The sequence below is a fragment of the Coloeus monedula genome (assembly GCF_965178545.1).
Source record: "Coloeus monedula genome assembly, chromosome: 19".
Lineage (NCBI taxonomy): Eukaryota > Metazoa > Chordata > Aves > Passeriformes > Corvidae > Coloeus > Coloeus monedula.
In genome coordinates, this window is record NC_138799.1 from 1,961,788 (window position 1) to 1,983,992 (window position 22,205).

General features: G+C 49.1%; 2 protein-coding genes across 3 annotated transcripts in view; one reads left to right on the top strand and one right to left on the bottom strand.

Moving 5' to 3' along the window:
- MAP2K4 (mitogen-activated protein kinase kinase 4) overlaps positions 1 to 13,314 on the bottom strand; it is a 75,007-nt gene extending 61,693 nt beyond the window's left edge. Inside the window, exon 1 of the mRNA XM_082294315.1 lies at positions 13,125 to 13,314. Coding sequence (XP_082150441.1) covers positions 13,125 to 13,218 — 94 coding nt within the window. The 5' untranslated portion in view covers positions 13,219 to 13,314. The remainder of the gene's footprint in view (positions 1 to 13,124) is intronic.
- A 4,384-nt stretch (positions 13,315 to 17,698) lies between these two features.
- TMEM220 (transmembrane protein 220) lies at positions 17,699 to 22,099 on the top strand. 2 transcript variants are annotated; one of them, XM_082294063.1, is made up of 6 exons: positions 17,699 to 17,780; positions 17,885 to 17,914; positions 18,851 to 18,911; positions 20,029 to 20,152; positions 21,004 to 21,063; positions 21,353 to 22,099. In XM_082294063.1, exons 1-6 carry the CDS (start codon positions 17,709 to 17,711, stop codon positions 21,483 to 21,485), a joined length of 480 nt encoding a protein of 159 aa, XP_082150189.1. In that variant the 5' UTR covers positions 17,699 to 17,708; the 3' UTR covers positions 21,486 to 22,099. The 2 variants fall into 2 exon arrangements, with proteins under 2 accessions (XP_082150189.1, XP_082150188.1); XM_082294062.1 differs by lacking the exons at positions 18,851 to 18,911; positions 21,004 to 21,063; positions 21,353 to 22,099 and adding an exon at positions 20,251 to 20,988 and having other exon boundaries at positions 17,707 to 17,780.
- The last annotated feature ends 106 nt before the right edge of the window (positions 22,100 to 22,205 follow it).

Below are 22,205 nucleotides of genomic sequence, written 5' to 3' on the forward strand. Positions count from 1 at the left end.
AGCAGAAGGCACAAATCCACCTCAACAACTGGTGACCTTTTAATTGAGTTCTTACTGCACTAGCACTGTGAGAAATGGTGACTCTCTCAGGAGTAGGAATGATATATCTGGTTAGTCACAAGAAAAAGCAAATTCTCAGTACCAATATTGATAAAAAACAAGGGCAATGCTAAATAAATGGCACAGCTTTCTCTCTTTGTGCTTTTTCACAGAAGCTTATCTGAAAGCCTGAAGTAAGAGACCATTTCTCATTCATTCACTCAAAGGAGAGCATCAGCATTAAGACTCTTCTTTTATCTTTCAATGTTTACTCTAAAATCATAAATTAAATGGATTTTTTAGATCAAACTTTAGGCTGCACTGCTTTGAATACAGAGCAGTCCCATCATCAGGATCCAGGGAACAAACACTGGCATCTGGCAGCAAAGGAGCGGACCAAGGTACTGTATGAAATAACAAACTTTAAGACTGAAGACATTGTTTTGTTCCCAAAAAGCTGAAGGTCTGGAGTAAATCTGCCCATATTAAGCAATATTTTAAAACAGATGGTCCAGCTGCTCGTGCCCAGGCAATTTCCCACAGAAGCCCAGCCCTCCAGCACCGCCACCACAGCGAAAGACCAAACCTGGTCAAGCACAGCATTCCACGCTTTCATCAAAGACACCTGCCCAGAGCCGGGGAGGACACGTACAGTGGCTTTTTGTAATATTCCCCCACAGATGCTGCTAGTGACAGCTCACCTGTACAACTGCAACCTGGGCAAGCAGCATTGCCCGCAGCATTCTCTTCATCCTCACCAGCAGCCAAGCCAGACTCACACAATCCCAGAATAGTTTGGGTGAGAAGAGACTTTCAAGACCATCTCATTCCACCCCCTGCCATGGCAGGGACACCTCCCACTATCCCAGGTTGCTCCAAGCTCCATCCAACCTGGCCTTGGACACTTCCAGGGATGGGGCAGCCACAGCTTCTCTGGGCAGACTGTGCCAGGGCCTCCCCACACTCTCACAGGGAATAATTTCTTCCAAAGCAAAGAATTTCTTCCTAATCACACAGAGATCACACCAGATAATCACACTACAGAGCTGGGTACAGATCCATAGCTTGATATAAGGGGCAGGTCACAGGAAAGCTCCTGTTCCTCGAGCAGTGACAATGACCCGAGCTGCCAACACTTGGAAGAGGCAGGTGTGATCCAGCAGGCTCTGGGATGCAGGCACTACAGCAATGTGCACGAGGAATTTAGCACCACTGCACTCTCAGGAAGCAGCAACCTTGCTGTTTACTCTTTTACTAGGGTAAATAACTAGGAGCAAACACAAAATTTCTCTGCTAAAGAAATAAACACCATAAAATCTCTCAATAAAAATTCCCCAAGTGCACTGGATTTTCAAAGTCTATGGAAAAAAGCTCTACTGCTGTGCAGAGGGCAGGCGGGCCCTCAGTATGGAAGGAGCCTGAGAGTCTGCCCAGCTAATCCTCGTGGTCTCATGCTGGGTAACAGAAGACTGTTGCAAAAATATCAGCCAGTAGCCCCAACTCAGATCCAGCTATCTTCTTCCCTTGCCCTTGTCCCCATTAACTCCTTCTCCCTTCAAGCTTCCAGTAAAAGGAACGCGTGCACCAGCCCTGCATGCAAACTGACTGCCCCACACAAAAGCACCAAGAGCCCCCTCCTGGCTCCCGCAAGGTGTCCGAGCACCACAAAGAAGTTTTACACCTTTGCAGCCACCCGTGTGTGGCCTGTGGCCAGAGCCAGTGCTGCTGCCCACCTGGCCCATGCTTGCCCCAGAGCAAACTGAGCCACAATGCCTTGATTTATGATGCTGCAACTTCTCCACTACAGCAGGGCTCCCAGTTTTTTGCCGAGAAGGTGGGAGCTGCATGGCCTTGTATCAATGATGCAAAAGTCATCTCTGCTCGTGGCACCAGCACAGCTTAACTCTGCTCCTGGTGCTGCTGCCCTAGGCAGCATCTGAGAAGGGGGGAAGCTGAGGTATCAACCTGGCCTTGCTGCCCATGTTTTCTGCTCCATACAAGACCATCAGCAAACTCCAGAGACAATGTGACCCCCAAAGATACCACAAATAACATCCCATCCGTGGGAACAGAGCACCGTATGCTGGAAAGGGGAGAGGAGGCTGGTTCCTTGCCTAGCCCAAGGCACACCAGGGCAGGAATACCATCGCACTCTAAAACACCTCTGAGACACAGGCATTACAGAGGGAGTAGCACATGCATGTTGAAAGTGCCAGATCAACAGCTACACAAGTGCTATGAAATCACCAAGGTGTGGCAACAGAAAATATATCAGATAATGACTGAAATCATCTACTGAAAGCCAAGAGTCCTAAATGTTTTTAAGAGGAGTTTGATATGCTTATACATTAGGTAGAAGAGAGTAACTAGTGGACACAAAATATTAAACTTGTCGTAGGAATCCCTGGACACTCAGCCAGCCAGTTCCCTTAGCAGGGAGTAAGGGCATTAGCTGGGCTCTGGCTGATCCCAGCAGAATGTGTGTGCCCATGGAGCACAAACACACTTCTTTCACTGGGTTGCTATACGTGATTATGTCACTGCTCTTTTCAAAGAGATTTCTAAGTGTCTTTGCATTTCTTTGAGTCCTAACATGGACCAGATCATATCAAACCCACAGTCATCTAAAACAACTGTCATACTTGGGACTGAATCATCAAGGTTGGAAGAGTATTCACTTTTCTCCTGGCACATGAGTCAATGTCCCTGCTGGGCAGTAAAGCAGCACCAACTCCTGCCAGCTTAGATGAAGATGACCCAAACTTCCCCTTCATCAGCTCAGCTGCCATGCAGCAACCTGTGTTAGCTGCTAAACCCACAACTCTTGAACACAACGCCTGAAGGGACAGCAAGATGTTGACCCCACTATTATTACACCCTCCATTTCTGCATTGCTCAACAGCATGGACATCAACCTGTTGAAGAATATTGTCACAGAGCATTATCTGTCAGGACATGCCAGCACAGGATTATTCTGAGAACACCGGGCAGTCAGAGCTCTGCTGCTGAAGTCAGAGTATCACCCAGCTCTAGGGAAACCCAACACAAATCTTCCCAAAAAGCTGCTATTTACTACTTGGAAACAACACTGTGGACAAGTGGTTCCTGGACTGCATCCCAGGTCCTGAGAGAGCAGCACAGTGCCCTGGTATGGGGCAGGGTGCAGCTCAGACTTTTGGCAGCTCAGCAACGAAGCAGGGTCCCTGTTGCCAGCTCAGTTCCAGGCTCCCGTTCAAGTCAGCCCCGACTAAGGCCTGTCAATATTAAAGCAAATGACCAGACCTAGAAACACTGCAGGGCTTCACTGAAACAAACTGTGCATTCACACATTCTTCATTTCCCGTATTTTCATAGGGCAGGACAAAAGCAGCCATACTGACAAATCAGACCGGGAATTTCTTTCAGGTCACAGAAGATTCCAAACCATGGCCCTGATGGGGAAGTCAGCCTAGCCCTCCCACACAACCATGCAGACAGACACACACGGGCCTCGGACACCAGCTCCCACCACTCCTGTCTCAATCTTTGCCACTTCCACACTTGCGGAGAAGATCCTTCTCCCATTTGCTCAGGTGCAGTCCTCATCAGCAGAATCAGCTGGGATAAAACCACAGAAACAGGCCAGAGAGTAAATTTTTGCTCTTAGCCCCAAGGACATCTAGCACTGATGCACGGTGGCAAAGCTTAATCCATAAGAAGCCTATCTGGCTATGACTGGCATAACCAGCCGGGCTATTACTCCAATTCTTCTCAAAAAGAAATAAATTAATTAGAAACATATTTTAAAATAGATTTTGCATTTCCAGGAGAATGCTGGCAGGCTTGTTCAGATATTCCACAACATGTAGCTCTGGTGCAAAAAGAACTCAACTGCCAAGCTGCTGCCTCAAGCAGCACATATCTAAACCTTTGCATCCAACCCTTTCTTCTTCCAACAGAAGTCTGAGCTCATTCACAAGTCTTTTGTACAAACTTGCATACTAACTTACACCTTAGTGTCACACTTTCTAGTGACAACAGCTGGGCTATATCAGATCAGAAAGCAAAGAGCTGACCTCTTCCCCAAATCACGAAGGAAGCCAGCTCTAAAAGCTGACATGCAAACACCCCACTTTCCACATGCTGATTGTTGCAGCTACCCCAAGGCAAAAAGGACCTTGAAGAACATCTCGGGTCTCGGCTGTAAGTCTTGATCAGCATTGTACAAAGCTGTTCTGACCATCCTCCCCCTTCCTGCTTCTGCCCATGCAGGTTTCTGAGTGGGACAAGAAGAAAGAAGAGGATATCAAAGGTAGGATGAGGTTTCCAGAGTCTGGCATGAGATTAAATCCTGAACTGACGGTGTTCAGGAGAGGAACTGGTCTTTACAGGAAAACTCGGACATGGTCCCACTGCTCCCCAGAAGAGATTTCCAAACGCAGTGCTTTTATCTTAGTCCACGACCGCTCCCAGGTCAAACAACACAACCATATGTTTTTAAAGGAAACTGTTTTATCTCGGTCCACAAACCTCTTCAAAGTACAAACACTTTGCTTTCTGCTCCAAAAGCAAAGTGATAGTTAATTCAGTTAAGAGAACCACTTCCAGAGAATTAGGTCCAAAGCAAACCACACAACTCTTTTGGTCCACAGGAAAAAAGTAAGCCTAGACAAAAACAGATAAAGGACAAACTCCCATTAGGCTCAGCTGTCTGCTCCCAACAGCTGTCCTCCTTACGCCACAGGGCATCTCCTGAAGCACCTCAGAAAGATCAGATGAATTATTCAAAACACAGACTAATTCCTGGCGATTGGACTCTTTGTTCGCTCCAGGACCAGCAGAGCTGTCTGCTTCCTGGAGGGCTTGCCCTGCCTCCAGTAGAGAGCAAACACCAAGGCTTTGATTTGCAGAAGAGGAAATCAATTTAGCAGCTCATAAATACACAATTTGTGCAATACACATACTCCCATCTCCCTTGATGCTCATGCAGAAGTTAACAGGCCATACCCACTGAACACTGTCACTACACCACCCATGTGCACGGCAGTTCAGCTCACCTGAGAGGAGAAACAGGAGGGAGATGGACAGCGATACTTGGCAACACTGTGTTGTATTTCCTCACCAACAGCAACAGCAGAGATCTTGCCACTGAGGGTTACAGCCTGAAGAGTCAAGGTCACACATTTTGGAAGATGCTCTGCAGCATCACATGATACTCCTGATGCAAATCCAGGCCAATGAAACCTCACACGCCTTGCAAAGGAACTGTGCGGGCACAGAGCAGGCATCCAACAGGGCTGCAGAGAGCTCCACTGGGACTGTGCTTAAACAAATTGATAAAAATCACATTTGCACCCTTCCACCTAACCATGAGGAGACACAGACATGTTGCACCTACATGACCTGCAGGACTAATCCTGAAGAAACACCCACCTAAGTAGACCAGGAAATGTAAGTCATGGGGATCTTCAAGAGCTAAAGCTTCCCCTCAAACAAAAGGAAACCCAGTAAGATTGCAGATGCCCTTAAGAACCAGACTAATGTAACATAAATTAAAGTGGAATGAGAAATTTAGAACCAAAGTCAGCACGACAGCCTGTCCAGAACACCAGCCCCCAAATGCAGATGCTCAGGCTGACAAAGCTTCCCTGCTGAGGCAGCTCAACTGCTAAGGCAGAGCAAGTTTTCAACTTATCATTATTTCCAAATGTATTCAGCTGCCAAAGTTTATCAGTCTTCTACATCCTTTGGTTTAAAACACATCCCTACTGTCCTCTGGGTGCTCCAAGTTTACCACATCCAATCACAGGAATTAGTTCAAATCTCTCCTGCTGCAGATCTCCCTGCAGTCTATCCTTCCCTTCAGCTTCAGGAAGGGTCTCAGGAAAAAGGCCAATTCCCCCAGGCACAGAACCCACGAGGGAAGGCAGGTCCTGAGCTGGGACCACTCACAAGGCAAAGGGACAAACATGGGCCAACATGGGAAACGCCTGCAAGGTGAACAAACAGATAGGCTGTGTATGTTAAAGGCACGTGTATTAAAAGGTAATCCATACCAGCTCCTGCAGTCAGTTCAATGCTGGTAGCACAGGACCACTCCTTTGAGAGGCTGCCACACGAGGTGCCACCTGCAGTGGCAGTTTTCCAAGCATCTCGTACACAGTTTACGTAAGTCCACCTAGCAAACCTCAGCAAGACACCTGTAACAGAGATAACTTGTCCAACAAGTCAGCAGCAGTACAAGCAGGTGGGTGGGGGTAGAAAACAGGGTGCAGAGTCAACCAAAAGTTATTTTGTCCTGTTCAGACACTGAAAGAACCATGAGTGAAAAGCAAAGCTCCAAGGCTGCACAAATCCTTCCCAAGGCTGCAATCTTGTCCCAGGAGAATGAGGTGAAACCCACTCTCCTTGCATTTCACACTTTATGAACAATGGCTTAACTCCTCGGCACCTTCACAATAACTCTAAGCACTTTCCTTCTCATTGATTTTGATAATCAAGTATTTCAGTATTTTGACAGCCCTCTAAACACCCAAGTCAGTGTCGACTGTGAGGGGTGAGCCTCACGCTCATGTTACAGACATCCTCCAAACCAGAGGGACATGTGTAGATGGAGAGACAACCAACATGCAATAGCTGTTCCACTCTCAGCCTAACAGAGACACAGTATTCAAGTTATCTATGAGCTGAACTAAAGAAACACAGGTGAAGTGTCTCTCTTCAGGGATTTACCATGAGTAACTACTGCACATTAACTAATCCAGCTATAATAACACACCTTTTTGAAAGACATTTTTCCTCAACAAGCACTGCACTGTCATTTACCCACTGCTCACACATCTCTTCCGCAATAAAACAAATCTACAACATGAAAAGAAACCTGAGTACCCACAAGACAGACAAAAGCCCTTCGCAGGGAACACCAGCAGCCTGGAAAAACACAGTGGAAGATTCACATTACTGAAGGCATTGGCCAAGGGAGCAGCAGCAGAACTGCACAGGGAGAACCAAAAACCAACCAAACCAATATACAAACAGCTTAAAAATGCACTAACTCCTAGGCAAGTAAGACTTAAAGACACTGATTCTTTTGAATTAGTGTCATCAGAGGGACTCAGTTTCTCACTCCAAAAGAGATGCTACAGCCCAGCAACCATAAATGACCAGGATCAACAAAGGAATCCCCAAAATATTTGTTCATCTCTCCAAAGCCAGCAGACAACACTGTACAATAATAATCCACCCGGACCAGAATATCCATGAAAAAGCCTATATGCCAAGGTGATACCTCTTGAACTACAATGAAAAGGTTCAACTGCCAGTACCAGGCAGCTTTTCCTCACCCTGCTGCTGCAGCACAGCAATCCCCACCTTCCTGAGTGGATGCTGCTGTCGTAGTACAAGGAAGAAGGGCAAGACACACATCCACACCTAAGAGGCATTTGAATTCAATGAAGCCCACTTTAAATGAGGTACATGAGAGCTGGGAACATCACCAGCACCTTTCCAATGCTGGTCCAGATCAGTGCACTCCAGCCTTTGAGAGGATGCCAGAAGCATCACGTCCATTCAGAGATTTTTATGTCGTCTTTATAAATGTCACTTCAGTGAAGCCTGGATCGGTATTTGTTGCCAGTTCCTACCCACAGGGCAGAGCACTACACAAACACCCTGCACAGTTTCTTCCCTTTGCAGTTTTCCTTTCCAGTCTCCACAGGCTACAAGTAGCCTGCTTCCTCCACCGGGAAGCAGACCTCCACATTTTCTTTCACATAAAATCTTATCAATCCTGAATCCAACAGAAGACATCCAATTTCAAAGCTGCATGATGCTAAAAAGCTGTTTATGTGTGTTTGATACATGCAGAGCTCGATATGGTTACACAAGAATCCTTTAAGCAATGCTTCACTGCATATGTACAAATTTAATTTCAGGGACTCCTCAAAAACATGAAGTTTGGAAAGTACACATTTTGGCTTTTTTTGCTTCCTCACAAAACTCATCTTTCTCTTGCAGGATAACCCTCATTTTGATGGGCCAACAGTATGACTTCCACACCTCTTGGCTTCCTCAAATCAGCATAAAATAACTGAAAAGGCCTCCCAGCACTTGAGGAGACTAGTACTTTTGGGCTGCTCCTTTACCAGGAAAACAGACAGATCAAAAACATCAGGTGATTATAAGTAAATCAAAATAGAAAGCCAAAATGCAAAACCATGTGCCCACATACCAATACAACCCTACACACACAAGTGTATGACAAGACTCAAACACAAAGCAGACATGGCTATAGGGCCCATACAGGAATAAACTGGAGGCACAAATGAATTAAAATACACTGGTTTGCTCACCACACAACTTTTATCTTTCTTAACAAATGCAAGTATGTCCAAGTAGACATACACCCATCAATCTGCCAGAGACAGCCTCCATCAGTGCTGTCTGCTAACACACACAGGTTTGATAATTCCACCGAGGGCAAGTGGAAGTGCAGGCACCTTCTGACTGTATTCAATCAGTTCCCAGCTGCTCACCTGGCCTATGTAGGAATGGGCAATTAAATACAGAGGGACAGAGAACACTCATTTTATTACCTACTGAGGACAGGCATTGATTATCCCCTCCTGTACCCTCTTATCTTGTTCTTTTCTATCTTCCTTGTTCTCATACCTACATCATATGTTTAATTTACCTGGCCATTCATACACTGCTTCATAGCTAAACTGCTGCTCACTTGCTGCTCCTTCACAACTCCAGCATCTCCCCACTGGCTCTTCTTACTCAAATTCCCCTGAGGTTCCCTAAGCAAGCTGCCATGTTGACACTGCTAAGTCATTCTCTCTGCCCAGAGAGGTAGGTCCTCCCCACCTGCCTTTTGACAGTGCTCACTTGTTCCAGCAGATCCAACATCTCATTCCTCTCCTCCTGCCAGACCTGGGACCAGGAGCACCTTCCTGGTGGGGAAGGGAGCAGCTCCAGTCACTGCATGCACTCACCAAGGCAGCAAGCAACAGAGGAGGGCACAGGAATCATGGCATCTCTTACTGAATTCCCATACTGAGGATCACTCTGGTCGCAGTGATGCCCACAAATGGTTTCAAGCAATATTCTGCTTCTGCCAGTGCTGTGTGCAGGAGCCACGATTACCCCACTCACACAATGTACATTACACACACACACCAAATTCACCTGACCGCAGTGACTGACACAGTCCATCGCAGTATTCACCAATTCTGTCACTAGCCAAACAAGAACAACTCCTGACCTCTCAGAAAGCCTCCCAGCAGCTCTTTTCTGCCAGAGAGAGGTACAGAACAGTTTCCTTGTAAATAGGAACTGATCACCCAACTTCAGTGAGCCACTGATGTCATGAATGGCACCCAAGGGTGAGATAGGGACTCTAGTTCATCTCCTCATGCACTCTGACACCTCTTAACAACCTCCCTGCCCTGGCTCCTTGCCTCATACCCACAAAGGACTCTCACAAGAGACAGACCTCCTCTGATTTTTGCTAAAATAGCTGGAGTTGGGTGAAGAGGGCAAAGACATCAGTGAGGGAGCAAACAGGACCACACACACATGCGAAGGGAACTGAGAATCCCAAATTCTGGTTGAACTAGTCAGGAAATCCCACCCAGCATATCTGAGCCATCATGTACACTCTGAGAAGACATATACAGTAGCTCTGCTCTGCTTTTTAAAGACACCAGAGCACACCAGGCAGTGAGTATTTGGAAAAGTCCCAGTTGCCTCCAGTCTTCCTGAATGCCCAATGCAGCTGAGCTGATTCCGTAACAATGAGTTATAAGCGGTTCCAGTTCCTGTCTGGCACTGTAGTTAGGATGAGTGACTCCACAGGTTGTAATTAGAATTAAAATTCTCCCTATGCCTTAGAATTAACTACATTTCTAGATTTCATGCCACGATTCTTCAAATGATCATCTTCTGAATAATGGTAGCATTAATGACTATTACTAATTTTGGCAATGAGAGAAACACAAAATTGCTCCAATTACCATTTGGGTGCTGTTTTTTCCTTAAATCACTGTCAAAGGTATCCTACTTCCCGCAGAATCTGTTTCCTCCACAAAACATCCAGGACACTAAATATTCAAGACTGTTCCTGAACTTTAACATTACACATGAGTAAGAAGGACAACTCTTCAGGCCAGCAGTCACCAACATCTGGACACACTTCAGTGTGCATGCAGCAGACATTTAAAAAATTATAGAATAGGATCTATTTTAATACTCAGAAGCCCAGCTCTCCTTTGTTTCCAAGCTTTACCTTGAACACAGCACCATGAACTGCACTGGCCAGGAGACTCTTTGGGAAGAAGTGAAGCTCCAGGTCCTTTGGCATGGGCAGCTGACCCAGGCAGCCAAAAGAAGACATGAGCTTGAAGCTGGGGCAACACAGAACAATAAGGTGAGAAGGCCTGAAGCAACCCCTTGCTTGATCACCAGGCTTGAGGGTCATGGCTGCACAGCGAGCCCAGCACATGGACAGGGCAGTGTCCCTTCACCTCTGTACTGTCACCTGCAGGACTTTAGCCTGTGTGTATCAAAAATGGTGTAGGATACAGAATGAAAACCAAAACTGGGTGGCTTGCAGAGACCTTCTGGATGTGCTACCCTTGCCCCAGACATCAATGTGATGGGCCTCAATTTCTCTGAAGACTTCTCCCCCGTACCACCATCCTCACGACTCTGCCGTATCCCCAGACCCTGATGAATGCTGTGACAGCTGATACTCCTTATAAAACTGCTGGCCTTGACACCAAAACAGAAATCCCCTGCAAGGGACTCTCTCCCCAGGTGAGCTTGCCCAAGCACATGGCCTCCGGGCAGGGTCTCCAAAAGCAACAGACTGCTGTCCAGGGGAGCACTGTCACAGTCCCTTGGCATGAGAGTTCCATCCTCTCCCACTGCCACCTCCGTCACAGCAGCAGTTGCACAACCCAGGTCAGAGCGTTTCTGGCTGAAAATTAACTGAGCAGAACTTTTTTTTTTAATATAATTACTTTTTTCCAGCTTAATGACTTCCCTGCTCCACCTTGTCATGCTGTTTAAGCCAATTAAATCAACACCGACGCAGTCCCACCTACTCTTCTCCCCACCCAGCAATGAATTCCTGCACCTCCCTTGCTCCAATGCCTGCCCAGCCCCACCACAAGCTGGGCATCCCCAACTTTGAAACACTCGCCACTTTTGTCAGGTTTTCTTTGTTCAACTCAGCTTGCCTTGGCATCAGCAGGAACACATGTTGTGGGCAAGGCCACTGTGCATCTTGGAGAGCAGCCAGATCTGCCCCAGCAGCCTGCACACCACCTGCAGCCACGTCCAGCCCCTTCCCACCGCACCCAGAGCCCATGCAGGTGGTGTGGCAACACCGGTCCTTCTGGGACAGAGTTTCTTGCAGGTTCCAGGAACCATCACAGCCACAGCAATCTGCTGCTCCAGAGCCCATCCAGGATCCCACACGCAACTCCTCCTGGGACACCTAAACACTCATCTGTTACCTTAGGAAAAACCACCGGCATTTGGGCATCATCACACTGGCCCATAGTCCTGAATCCATATTTAAACAGCCACTTTAAACCACCTACAGCAGAACCAACTGCCCTTCCTCCACTGGAGAGAGCATGCAGATGCTACATCACCACGAGCTCACAGGGCATCACAGGTGCCAGGGTGCAAAACCAACTCTCAGCCTTGGAGACACAGGTGATTCAGAGGAACGACTCAAATATGAAAAATGGGTCAGGTGGAAATACAAGGGGCAACATCGAGGGCTGTAACTGAACTACAAGGCTAGTTCTTATTTAATCACTGCTGCTTTGGCATATCATGGTCAAGCTTTTAACCCATGCATTTCATTCACAAGGTCTGGGACTCTGGTTTTTGAAAGATGGATAATACTACCTTGACAAGGCCCAAAACGTAATCCTTCATGAAGTAGAAGCTACAAGGAGCCAAAATTCACCTTTTTACTCCAAGTATACCAAATTCTTCAGTTTAACCATCAGTTCTTTGCCCAAAGAAGTCCCCACCAGTCTCAGCACAGTCCATACCAGGAGGACAGAACACAGAATAGAGCAAATAAACGTGACAAACATTATTTCATGACAGTACCTGCACTTCTGTCACAGAGAGAGTAACCTTTCCTTTTTCCTGCTCCCAAAACAAGGCAAACTGCTTCTTTAATATTACCATCCCTGTATTTAATTTAAAAAAAAAAAAAAAAACAAACCAGCACTGTGCCACCTCAGCCTAATAAGGCCTAAAATGCTGCTCAACCAAAGAGTATTTTTCAGTGGTCTAACTTTAAAAGAGAAACTCAAAGGGTTTGCAGAGGCCTTTCTGAAAAACAAACATCCACCGTTTTTGCAAGGCTGCTCAACCATCAACAAGTGCCGGTGGGAACCAACACGACCCGCTGCAGCACTGTAAATTTCCATCGGAACGGAACGAAACTGAACCGCAAGTTCGCGTTGAACTGATTTTACTGAAACGTTTGTCTTGAGAAAAGCATATACCGGAGGCGGAGGACCGGGGGAGCCCGCGGCTGGCCGGGGCAGTGCCGTCGTGCCGCAGCCCCGGCCCGGCCGCCGCCGCTCCCCGGCCGCACCGCGGGGCTCCTGCGGGCATGGGCCGCTCCCAGCGCACTTCGCTCCGGCCGGGGCCCCCAGGGATGCTGCTGCAGCCGCGGCCTGCACCGGTCACCCGGAGCGGCCGCAGAACCGTCCCCGGCCGGGAGAGGCCGGAGCCGCGTCCAGCCCAGCCTTTGTCCCAGCGGCCGGGGCCGAGCTCCGGGCAGGCCCTGAGCCCCGGCAGCCCCGGCGGGCAGGGCCAGGGCCGCGCTTCCTCCCGCCGAGCGCGCCGGGCGCGGCCGGGCCGCCAGCGGGGCAGGCCCGGAGCGGGGCCGCCAGGGCCGGGCCGAGCCGGGGCTTCCCACGGGCAGCGCCGCTCCACAGCCGCGGCCCAGCGCGGGGGGCGCGAGCCGGCAGCGCCCAGGGGTCCCCACGGCCCGGGCAGGGCGAGACCCGCGGCGGCTCCGGCCCGGCTCGGCGAGGTCCGGCGCTGCCCGGGCCGGTGGTGCTTACCCTGCATGCTGCTGCTGCTGCTGCTGCTGGCGGCGCCCGGGCCGGGCCCGCTCCCGCTCCCCCCGGAGCCGCCGCTGGGGCTGGGAGTCGCCATTGTGCGCGGAGCGGGAGCAGCGGCGGCGGCGCTGCGCAGGGCCCTCCCCGGCAGGGCAGGACACACGGCCCCGCCGCCCGTCCGCCCCCGGCTGGGGCCGCGAAACCCCTCCCCGCCGGGGCCCCGCGCCTGCGGCACCGCTGCGGCGGGGAGGGGGCGGCGCTGCCTCCCGCGGGGGGACGGGCCATCCCCGGGCGGTCCTGCGGCTCCGCTTCGCTCCCGCTCCCTCGGGCCGGGGGGCATCGCCCGCAGCCTGTCAGGGGACCCCGCACCGCGCTCGGCCCCGCCAGCCCTTCCGCCGGGGCCGCCCGGACATCTGCTGTCCTGTCTCACGTCCCTGTGGCCGGGGAGGCCCTTCGGGGGCCGGCAGTCGGCCCGAGCAGCTTTATCGCATTTCTCATCTTCACCCTAGGGTTAGGACCTCTCCCACACAGACAGCCCCTTGCAAACTTCTCCTGACTCCCCCGAGACCACAGGGCATAACTCCTTGCCGTGCTTTCCCGGATACCCAGGGCATGAGCCTCTTCCTGCCACCATCGGCCTCCCTCTCATTTTCCTTCTGCTCTTGGCCACTGCTGTTCATGCCAGCACATGGTTTCTGACCATTCCTCTTAACTTCAGCAAACCTACACTCCTAGTCGTAGGGGCAGCACATACTGTGAATTAGAGAAGTGAAATGGTTTCCCCAGAGCCGTGGGCTCTCTCCAGCCTGCTGCATGACTGAGGGGAGTCCCTTCGCCTACAGGAGGTCTTGTGCCCTCATCTTTGTGACAGAAATAATAGTGACCCCCTTTATGAATGGAGATGGGCTGAGGTAAGAGCTGGATGTCCCACGTGTTAGAAGTATGAGGACTCTTTCCCTGCTGCTCCGTTGCCCAGGCCACTGTGGAGGTGATAATACAGCCCTGAACACACACTGGAAGTGCCTCCAGGAACTGCAAACCATCATCCTTTGTGCAAGTGCAGTGCGGGAGGAGGTTGGGGCAGGAGCTGCCTCCCCAGCCTGCCTTGATTTTTTCTTCTTTCTCTCCCAGTTCAGTTCATATTGATTCCTCTTGCTGCATATTAAGGCAAGATTTTTCTTTCCTCGTATGTTTTGAACTTAGGAAAGTATCTTCTTCCATTCTAGAGTCTTGTGAGTCTTCTGGTTTCCCTGCTCCGTTGGGGGGTGGTCCGGGAGAAAGGTTGAAAAAGCCCCTGAAAAAGCCTTCTGCCCAAACCCTGCTCTGCAGGGAGCAACTCACACTCTGCTGAGCTCACCTTTGTCAGGAAGTGGGAGAAGAGCTCAGAACTGCTCCCCTCCCTAATTCCACATCTCTTCTTTCTCGTCTGTTTTGCTTAAGCCTTCTCTTCTGCATTAACCCCTGAGTGCAGGTCCAGGGTTGGCACCCCACAGGCTATGATGCAGAAACCCAGTGCCCACTGGCAAACACTGGCGCAAGCTGACTTCCACTTCTGCTTTGTGCCACCTACATGTGGTTTGTTTACAATTAGGTAAAGTCATACTTTCCCCTCACTGCAAGTCTGGGAAGATCAACAGTACCCATTCTGACATGTTTGTGAAACCTTCCCTTAAAGACCTCCAGTTGTGCCATTCCCTAGCAATCTGTTCTGGCACACATCCTAACATCATCCAAAAGCCTAACTGCAGGGTTTATTTTTAATTTGAAATCTTTTATATCCTGCCCTGTTCACTATGGCCATGGCCTTTAAAATGACCCCTTGGGCACTTGATGATGTGCAACATTGAACCGCAATGTTTCCCTTCCTGTCCTCGCCTCAGCTTTCTCTTCTACACATTACATCAATTCATTTCCTTCAGCCTTTCTTCATGTTTTCTATGCCTCCCAGCATCCTCACTGACCTCCTTTGATGTTTTCTTTGTTCATCTGCATTTTTTGAAGTACAGCATCCCTAGCTAGGCATACTACCCCAGCTTGCCTTGCAGGCTACAGCTCACATGCTCCAGGATGGCATTTGCCTTTTCCATTGCTGGTGTTCAGTTTGCTCTCCATTACACTATAGACACTTTTTTCTTTTTTTTTCTTTTTTTTTCTTTTTTTTTTTTTTTTTTTTGGGGGGGGGGTGCTTTTGGGTTGGTGGGGGGGGTTTTTTTGTTTTTTTGTTGGGGTTTTTTTTTTCTGGTTTGTTGTTGGTTGGTTGGTTTTTGGTTTAGGTTTTTTTTGAAAACTGCATCCACCCAGTTCCCTCACCTGAACCTGTGTTGCTCACTGCTCATAAAAGTAATTCTGGAAGTTGTACTTGTTGAATATTGCCCTATAGATTGCAGGCCATTTCTCCATCAAATGCTGAATCCTGTTGTCTTTGCTGTCCTCAACAGCCTGGAGTAATTACCAGGTTTAATAAGGCAGTCATGGGTGTTAATCATCCAGGCTGTTAACTGAAGTAATTAAAAATATCTGGCATCAGAATGGACCCCTGCAAAAATTCCCTGAATATGTCCTTCCATTTTGACAAACACTGATAATTAGCACTTGAGGTACAATGATCTCACCAGTTTTACACTCACCATGCCCTTTTATCTTCTTAAGAAGGGGTCAGGAACGCCAGTGTTAAAAACCTTCCTAAAGTCAACATATGTGACATCTGTTACTTTTCACTTTATGCCTAAAAATTTGTGCCACACCAGGAAATGAGAGTGGTTTGTCAGCATTTTTTCCTGATGTTCCCTTCTCTCTGCAACCAGAACATCATCCACCCCTTATTCTGTACCATTTACATCATGCCCGGATCTTATACTTTCCAACTATGTTACATACATATACATGTATATTCATATAAATCTACACAAGCACAGGTATTATTTCAGTAGTCACTGGCCATCCCCACAAAGATGTCTGTTGAGTTCATTTAGTCCATGACTGGCGCATCTGGAGCAGTCCATGGTAGCTATGATACACTGTGGCATTGTCATTCAACAACCAATATTACACATGCAATTCAACATTACAGACTGTTCTCACCCAAACATCAAATCCCCTTGAGGTATGTATCATGTTTTCCTGTCCCTCTGCATTACCCACCTGGTGCACCCAGGTCCTTCAGCGAAAAAAATCCCAGGGATGGGTTTGCCTTTGCTTCAGAAATGTGTCCTCTAAAGTTGGTCAATCAGGGAATATGGGGCTGCTCCCATTCTCAGGAAGGTGGGCCTCATCCTTCCCTGCTCCTGGCACCTGACCCACCAGTTAAGGCAACTAAACCCAGAGCCCTTTTGGCAATATCAGCTGTGCAACTATGCATTTATCTCCAGATGTCCCTATTGGAATTGCAGTCAGGGTTCTGGGGCCAGGAACACACCAAAGCCCCCAAACCCTTCACCTGCCCACCCAGAGCCTTTTTATCACTTTTGATCCAACCTAAACCAATCTATAACCATTCATGACACAATGATGAGGGCCATTATGGAATGGGTCCCTGCGATGGGTGACTATGCCAGTGTTGTAGTAACATCTCTGGTACAGGCCCTTGGGAAACATCCTGGCTCTCAATATCACAGCTTGGCTGCAGGGCCCATCCCTGCTGCCTCTGCTCTTTACAGGTGGAGTTGCCAAAGTGAAGATAAGCTTGGACTGCTATGGGGTAAGTAGGAGATCCAGAGAGTCATAAGGAGAGAAGATGTTTTGCCTAATATCGAGGAACAAGTAGCTCAAGTTCTACTCAAGGATATTAAAGGTTCTTGGCCTCCCTCTCATGGGAGAAGTCAGTATTGCCTTCTGCCGATAAAGTCTCCTGTGTCCCTGGAGCGGGTGGTTGGAGGAAGTGCTCGGGATAGTTGGTAAAGCTTTAAAGCGGACAGCCTCGACCTTTTCTTTGCAGTAAGCACACCCAACACCGAAAGATCTTTTTATTTCTAAGGCATGTTACAGCCTGATTGCTTTGGAATTCCATTTAGCTTAGTTGGCCAGAGCACGGTGCTAACATGAAGGTTGTGGGTTTGATCCCCGTGTGGGCCATTTTATCGACTTGGACTCGATAATTTTTATGGGTCCCTTCCAGCTCAGAATATTCTGTGAATTAGAGCAGCAAAGAACGCCACAACTGGTAAACCAATCCCTCCTTCCCACCGTACCCTCAGGAGAGACAGAGGGCCCTTTTGCCTTCCCTTGCTCTTGTGTCACTGAACTTTGATCACTCATAGGATTGCCAAACCTTGGCCTTGGACAATTCCAGGGATGGGGCAGCCACAGCTTCTCTGGGCAACCTGTGCCAGGGCCTCGCTTCCCTGGCACTATCGCTGTGCTGAGCGTCCCGTCCCAGGCAGCCCCGCTGGGCTGGGCTCGGCATCGGCGCCGGGATCGGCATCGGCATCGGGGCCGGGATCGGGGCCGGGATCGGGGCCGGGATCGGGATCAGGATCGGGATCGGGGCTGGGATCGGGGCCGGGATCGGGATCAGGATCGGGATCGGGATCGGGGCCGGGATCGGGGCCGGGGCCCGCCCCTCTGTCCCGCCCCCGGCCCGCCCCGGCCATGGCGGCGCGGCTGTGGCGGCTTTGCAATGTCTTCATGGCTGCCTTCTTCGGGCTGGCGGCTGCCGTGCAGGTGAGGCCGGGGCTTCCCTCCCGTCCCCTCCGCTCCCCTCCTGCGGAGCGCGGCCTCGGCCGGGCCGGCGGCTGTGGGGTCTCAGTGCACGCCTCCCGCTGCAGGTGAACGACCCCGACGCGGGGCTGTGGATGGTGAGTACGGGCCGCCCTTCCCTTGCCCTTCGGCTCCTCCTGCCCCGGAGATCCCGGTGGCCCCAGCCCCTCTCTGCTTGCGCCCGTCCGATCCGGAGCCGCCAAAGGAAACCTGCTCCCGGCTTCCAGCTGAAGAGCAGGCAGACGCCGGGAAAACGATGTCTCTACTGCAGCGACGGCTGGAATCCGACCGTGCTTCCAGGATCTGCCTTACTTCACCCTAGATCCGCACCTGCCCTTGCAGAGCATCTCTTCCCTGTGCAGAGCGCTCCGAGCTGCTCCCGTTCCTCGTACCCGGGGCTCCCCTGTGCCCATGTCCCTGTGCTTGCCTTGAGTCACCAGCGGGACCCGCCTTCTGCCGCTCAGCTGGGCCTCGAAGGGAAACGGGGAGCGAACCCCCCTCCTGTGCCCGCCCTGCCTCGGCCCCATGAGCAGCCCCCGGCCCCGTGCGCCGGGCTGGGAGCTGAGGGCAGACGGGGACAGTCTGTGTGTGACAGGAGCTGCTTCCAGGGCAGGGGCTGCCCCTGCGTGCCCCGGGGTGCGTGAGCGCCTCTGGCAGCGGCACCAAAGGCGGGCAAAACGCCCCAGCGCAGGTGGAAAGTTTGGGGAGCCCAGGGCCGGGGAGGACCCTGTCCCGTCAGTGCTTTCCCTGGAGGATCGGGATTCAGGGAACGGGCTCTGCAGTGGTTGGTCAGGTCCGTAACCCAGGAGCGGAGGAACAAGGGCTCGCTCTGGGCTCATGGCCCGGGATTTTGCGTGATGATGGTGAAGATGAGCACTAGCAGGACCAGGGCATGCCGGAGGGCAAGGGACTGGGATCTGCTCTGTGCCTCTGACAAACTGCAGTAAAGGGGGGGAGTGCTGCTGTGGGTGGGTACTTCTGCTTCCTGACCTTGCAAAGTTTTGCTGCCGAGTAGATTTATATGTCATTAACAGGTTGTCTACTTAGTGCCAGCTGCCCTGACACTGCTTGTCAGCATCAACCCTTCAGTAACAGGTATGATACTGGTGTGCAAAACAGTCTCTGCTCAAATTTTGCCCCCAAAAGGTTGTTTTGCTTTTTTTTTTTTTAATTAAACCACAGATTAAAATCGGGCTGTGTGGAAACACATCCTACTACCTTCTGAGGGCAAAAAGCTGCAGGATCTGTTTCTGCAAAAGCTGGTCATTGCTTTAGTGCTGGTGGCTGGACATGCTGCAGGGGAGGAGAGGAGCCCTGCAGAAAGCCCAGCTGCTGGGATGGGCCTGCACCCTGATTCCAGCTCAAAGCCCGACTGGAGCAGAAGCCTGGGAGCATGCTCTGAACCTGGCTCTGTGTTGACCTTAGCACATTAATTCAATTTGTTTCATTGTTATAAATCTGTGTTTTTGTTTATCTACCTCATGCAAGAGCAGCTGAGCTTTGCACAGTCCCGTGAAAGTGCTAAAGGTCTTGTTCAGTGCCAGGTATTGCTGCTGCCCCACAGAGCAATGGGAGCAGTAAGAACATTCAAAGGCTGTGTTTCCAAGGATGTTTGCTGTGGGGGCTAATGGCAGTTCAGAGGATCATTCATACCAGATTTGTTTCAGGACTTCAGAACATGGTTAAAATTTTTGTATTTTAATTCAATGGAAATAATTTTACATAAGGCCATTTTATATACACAAAGTGACTGTATCTGTTCTGGGTGAATACTTACACTGGCTAAAACTAAAATCACACTTAAAAGAGAAAACCTTCAGGAGTGTGTGGTATTGTCACAAATTACACTGCTGCAGTCAATAGCATTCCAGCTACCTGAAGCATATAAAGTGGCAGCATTCCTAAGTTCAGAACTCATGAGGGTTGGTCATTTGTGGTTTTGAACATTTCAGGGGAGGTTTGTGTGTGTGTGATAGGCGGCATAATGGCATTTGGCTGGTCAAGAGAATCTGCATGTTAAACTCACAGTTAGGTTTCTCCTTGTGTCAAGATCTGTGGAAAATAAAGATTAGAATAGCACAACTTTTGTTAAACTGCAGGTTTATGTAAATTCACCAAGGGGTATTTGCCATTCAGGTCTCTGGAAGACACACATGCTTAGGGTTTACTTTATGCTTCATGATAGTTGCTGACAGTCTGGTTTTTTCCTCAGATAATGATGTTTGGAGGAGCCTCTGTGACCTTCATTCTGTGGTCTGTGTTGTTGGGACCATTGCCTTGGCTTACTCTTTGTTTGCTTATGCCCAAGGAAACATTTTTCACGAAGAGGAAGGCAGGTAAGCAGTGGGTTTTATTTGCCCCTGCCCGAATCCAGCTCACCAGGCCGTCTCCTTCTGATGTCACCTTCCAAAACTTTATTTCTGGGCTGTTGCAGTGAGTGCTATTGGTCCAGAGGAATCAGACCAAAGAGGAGGGACCATAATGCTCCAAACCAGTGACTCCTTGGACACAGGGAAGTCAACAGTCATTGCTTCCCTGATTGTGGCAGTTAGATTTACTTGGTCTGGCTTTCAGAGACCAGGGCACAAGCACAGTGAAACAGCTTTGTACTCTTTTCCTGGAGCTGTAGGAGTGGTAGTTAATGTTTTGAAAACTTCTGAGGCAATACCAAATGCATGTTTATCTGGCATGGGCTGCTGAGTCCTTGAAACTGCTAGGGATTGAGGAGGGAGAATTTCTCACCTGGACATTCAGGAGTTGCCTAAAAAGTAGGTGCTTGCAAAGTACTGGCAGCTACTTCTGCACCTAATGACAAAACTGGGATGCTGCTTTGCTCTGTGTTAATGAGAGAAATGTGCCTGCTTTGCCTATGTTAATGAGAGAAATGTGCTACGGAATGTAAGTCCAGCAGTAGAACAAAAAGTGGAGGCAGGAATTTCCACAGCTGTTTAGCTGTCATGTCTGTTTGAAGATTTGTGGTAGGAAGCAAAGTTAATTCTTGTAAATACCTTTGTAATTATAATCCTAGTAAAATATATTGAACTTCTCCAAAGGAGAAGAAGATGACTGAAGTAGTTCTTCTCCTTTAGAGAAGAAGAAGAACTGCTGTGGGGGCAAAATTTGTATTGCCTGAACGTAGACATGTGTTTGTATTATTTTCTGATCTGTTTTTTGGTTGGCTTTTTAGAGAATTGTTTGGTCTGGTGATTATTACAGTATGGATGAGTCTTTGTCGCAGTTCAGCAAAGTAAGTTTTCTCTTTTTTATAATCCATTCTCATGTTCACATTTAGTGACTAGCTCCTTGAAAACACATGGCTGATTTTGGTCAAGCATTGGCACAGGCTCCCCAGGGAGGTGACGGAGTCACCATTCCTGGAAGTGTTCAAAAAAAAAACTGGACGTGGCACTGCACAATGGGGTTTAGTGGGCATGGTGGTATACAGTCCAAGGTTGGACTTGATGATCCTGGAGGTCTTTTTCAACCTTAAAGATTCAGTGATTTGAAGTAACTCTGTTGCATTTCTTCCATTCTAGGAGTCCCCTGGGAGGAGTTCACTTGGTTGCTGCAGTCGTTGTTGCCCTCTTCCCCTTTGTTTCGTGGCTGTACATTTATGTGAACAAAGACATGCGAGAGTCTTGGCCAACACACTGCAAAACGGTGATTTAATTGGGTGGGAGAAAGGCTACAGTAACTATGCTGTCCTTACTTGCCTTTGTTTTTGGTGCTTAATGAAAGGTTAGTGTCAGTTTGATAGGACCAAAGAACACCTGGCTGCTTCCAGCAGTGCCACTTGAGATTTAGTAAGATGTTGAGGAACACTGTCAAATCTGAGTGGGGAATTTTTCTATGGAAACCGCTGTTCAGCTGCCTGCTGCTTACATTTTCCAAGCACCATTGATCCAATGTGTGTTCTAATGGTATATTCAAGATATCATCACATCCCTGGATCACTCTCCAATCACCTCATACTTTGGGAAATCTACCATTCTGTAACATAAGGGACAAGTAAAGCAAATACTATTTTAATAAATTACTATTTACAACCATGGAACTTTCAAATATGTGCCTGGATAATCCATTTCAGACGTACTGGAAAATTGAGCAGTCTGTATTTCTGTCCTAAGTAGAATATAGCTGAAAAAATAATTTTTGCTATTTTTAACTGAAAATCACTGGTTTTACTGAGTAATAAACACTATATTTTAAAGAAAACTCAGTGAAAGCCTCCGTATCTTTTATTTTCTGGGAGATGCATATTCAAACCTGTCACCAGCAGATGTGGGCACTGTCACAACTCTGCCACTCACCTAATTTTTCTTGGAAAGCAGGACCCACGCAGCAGCAAGCATGTCCCCATTATTCATCCTGGGGAAGGAAGCACAGGTG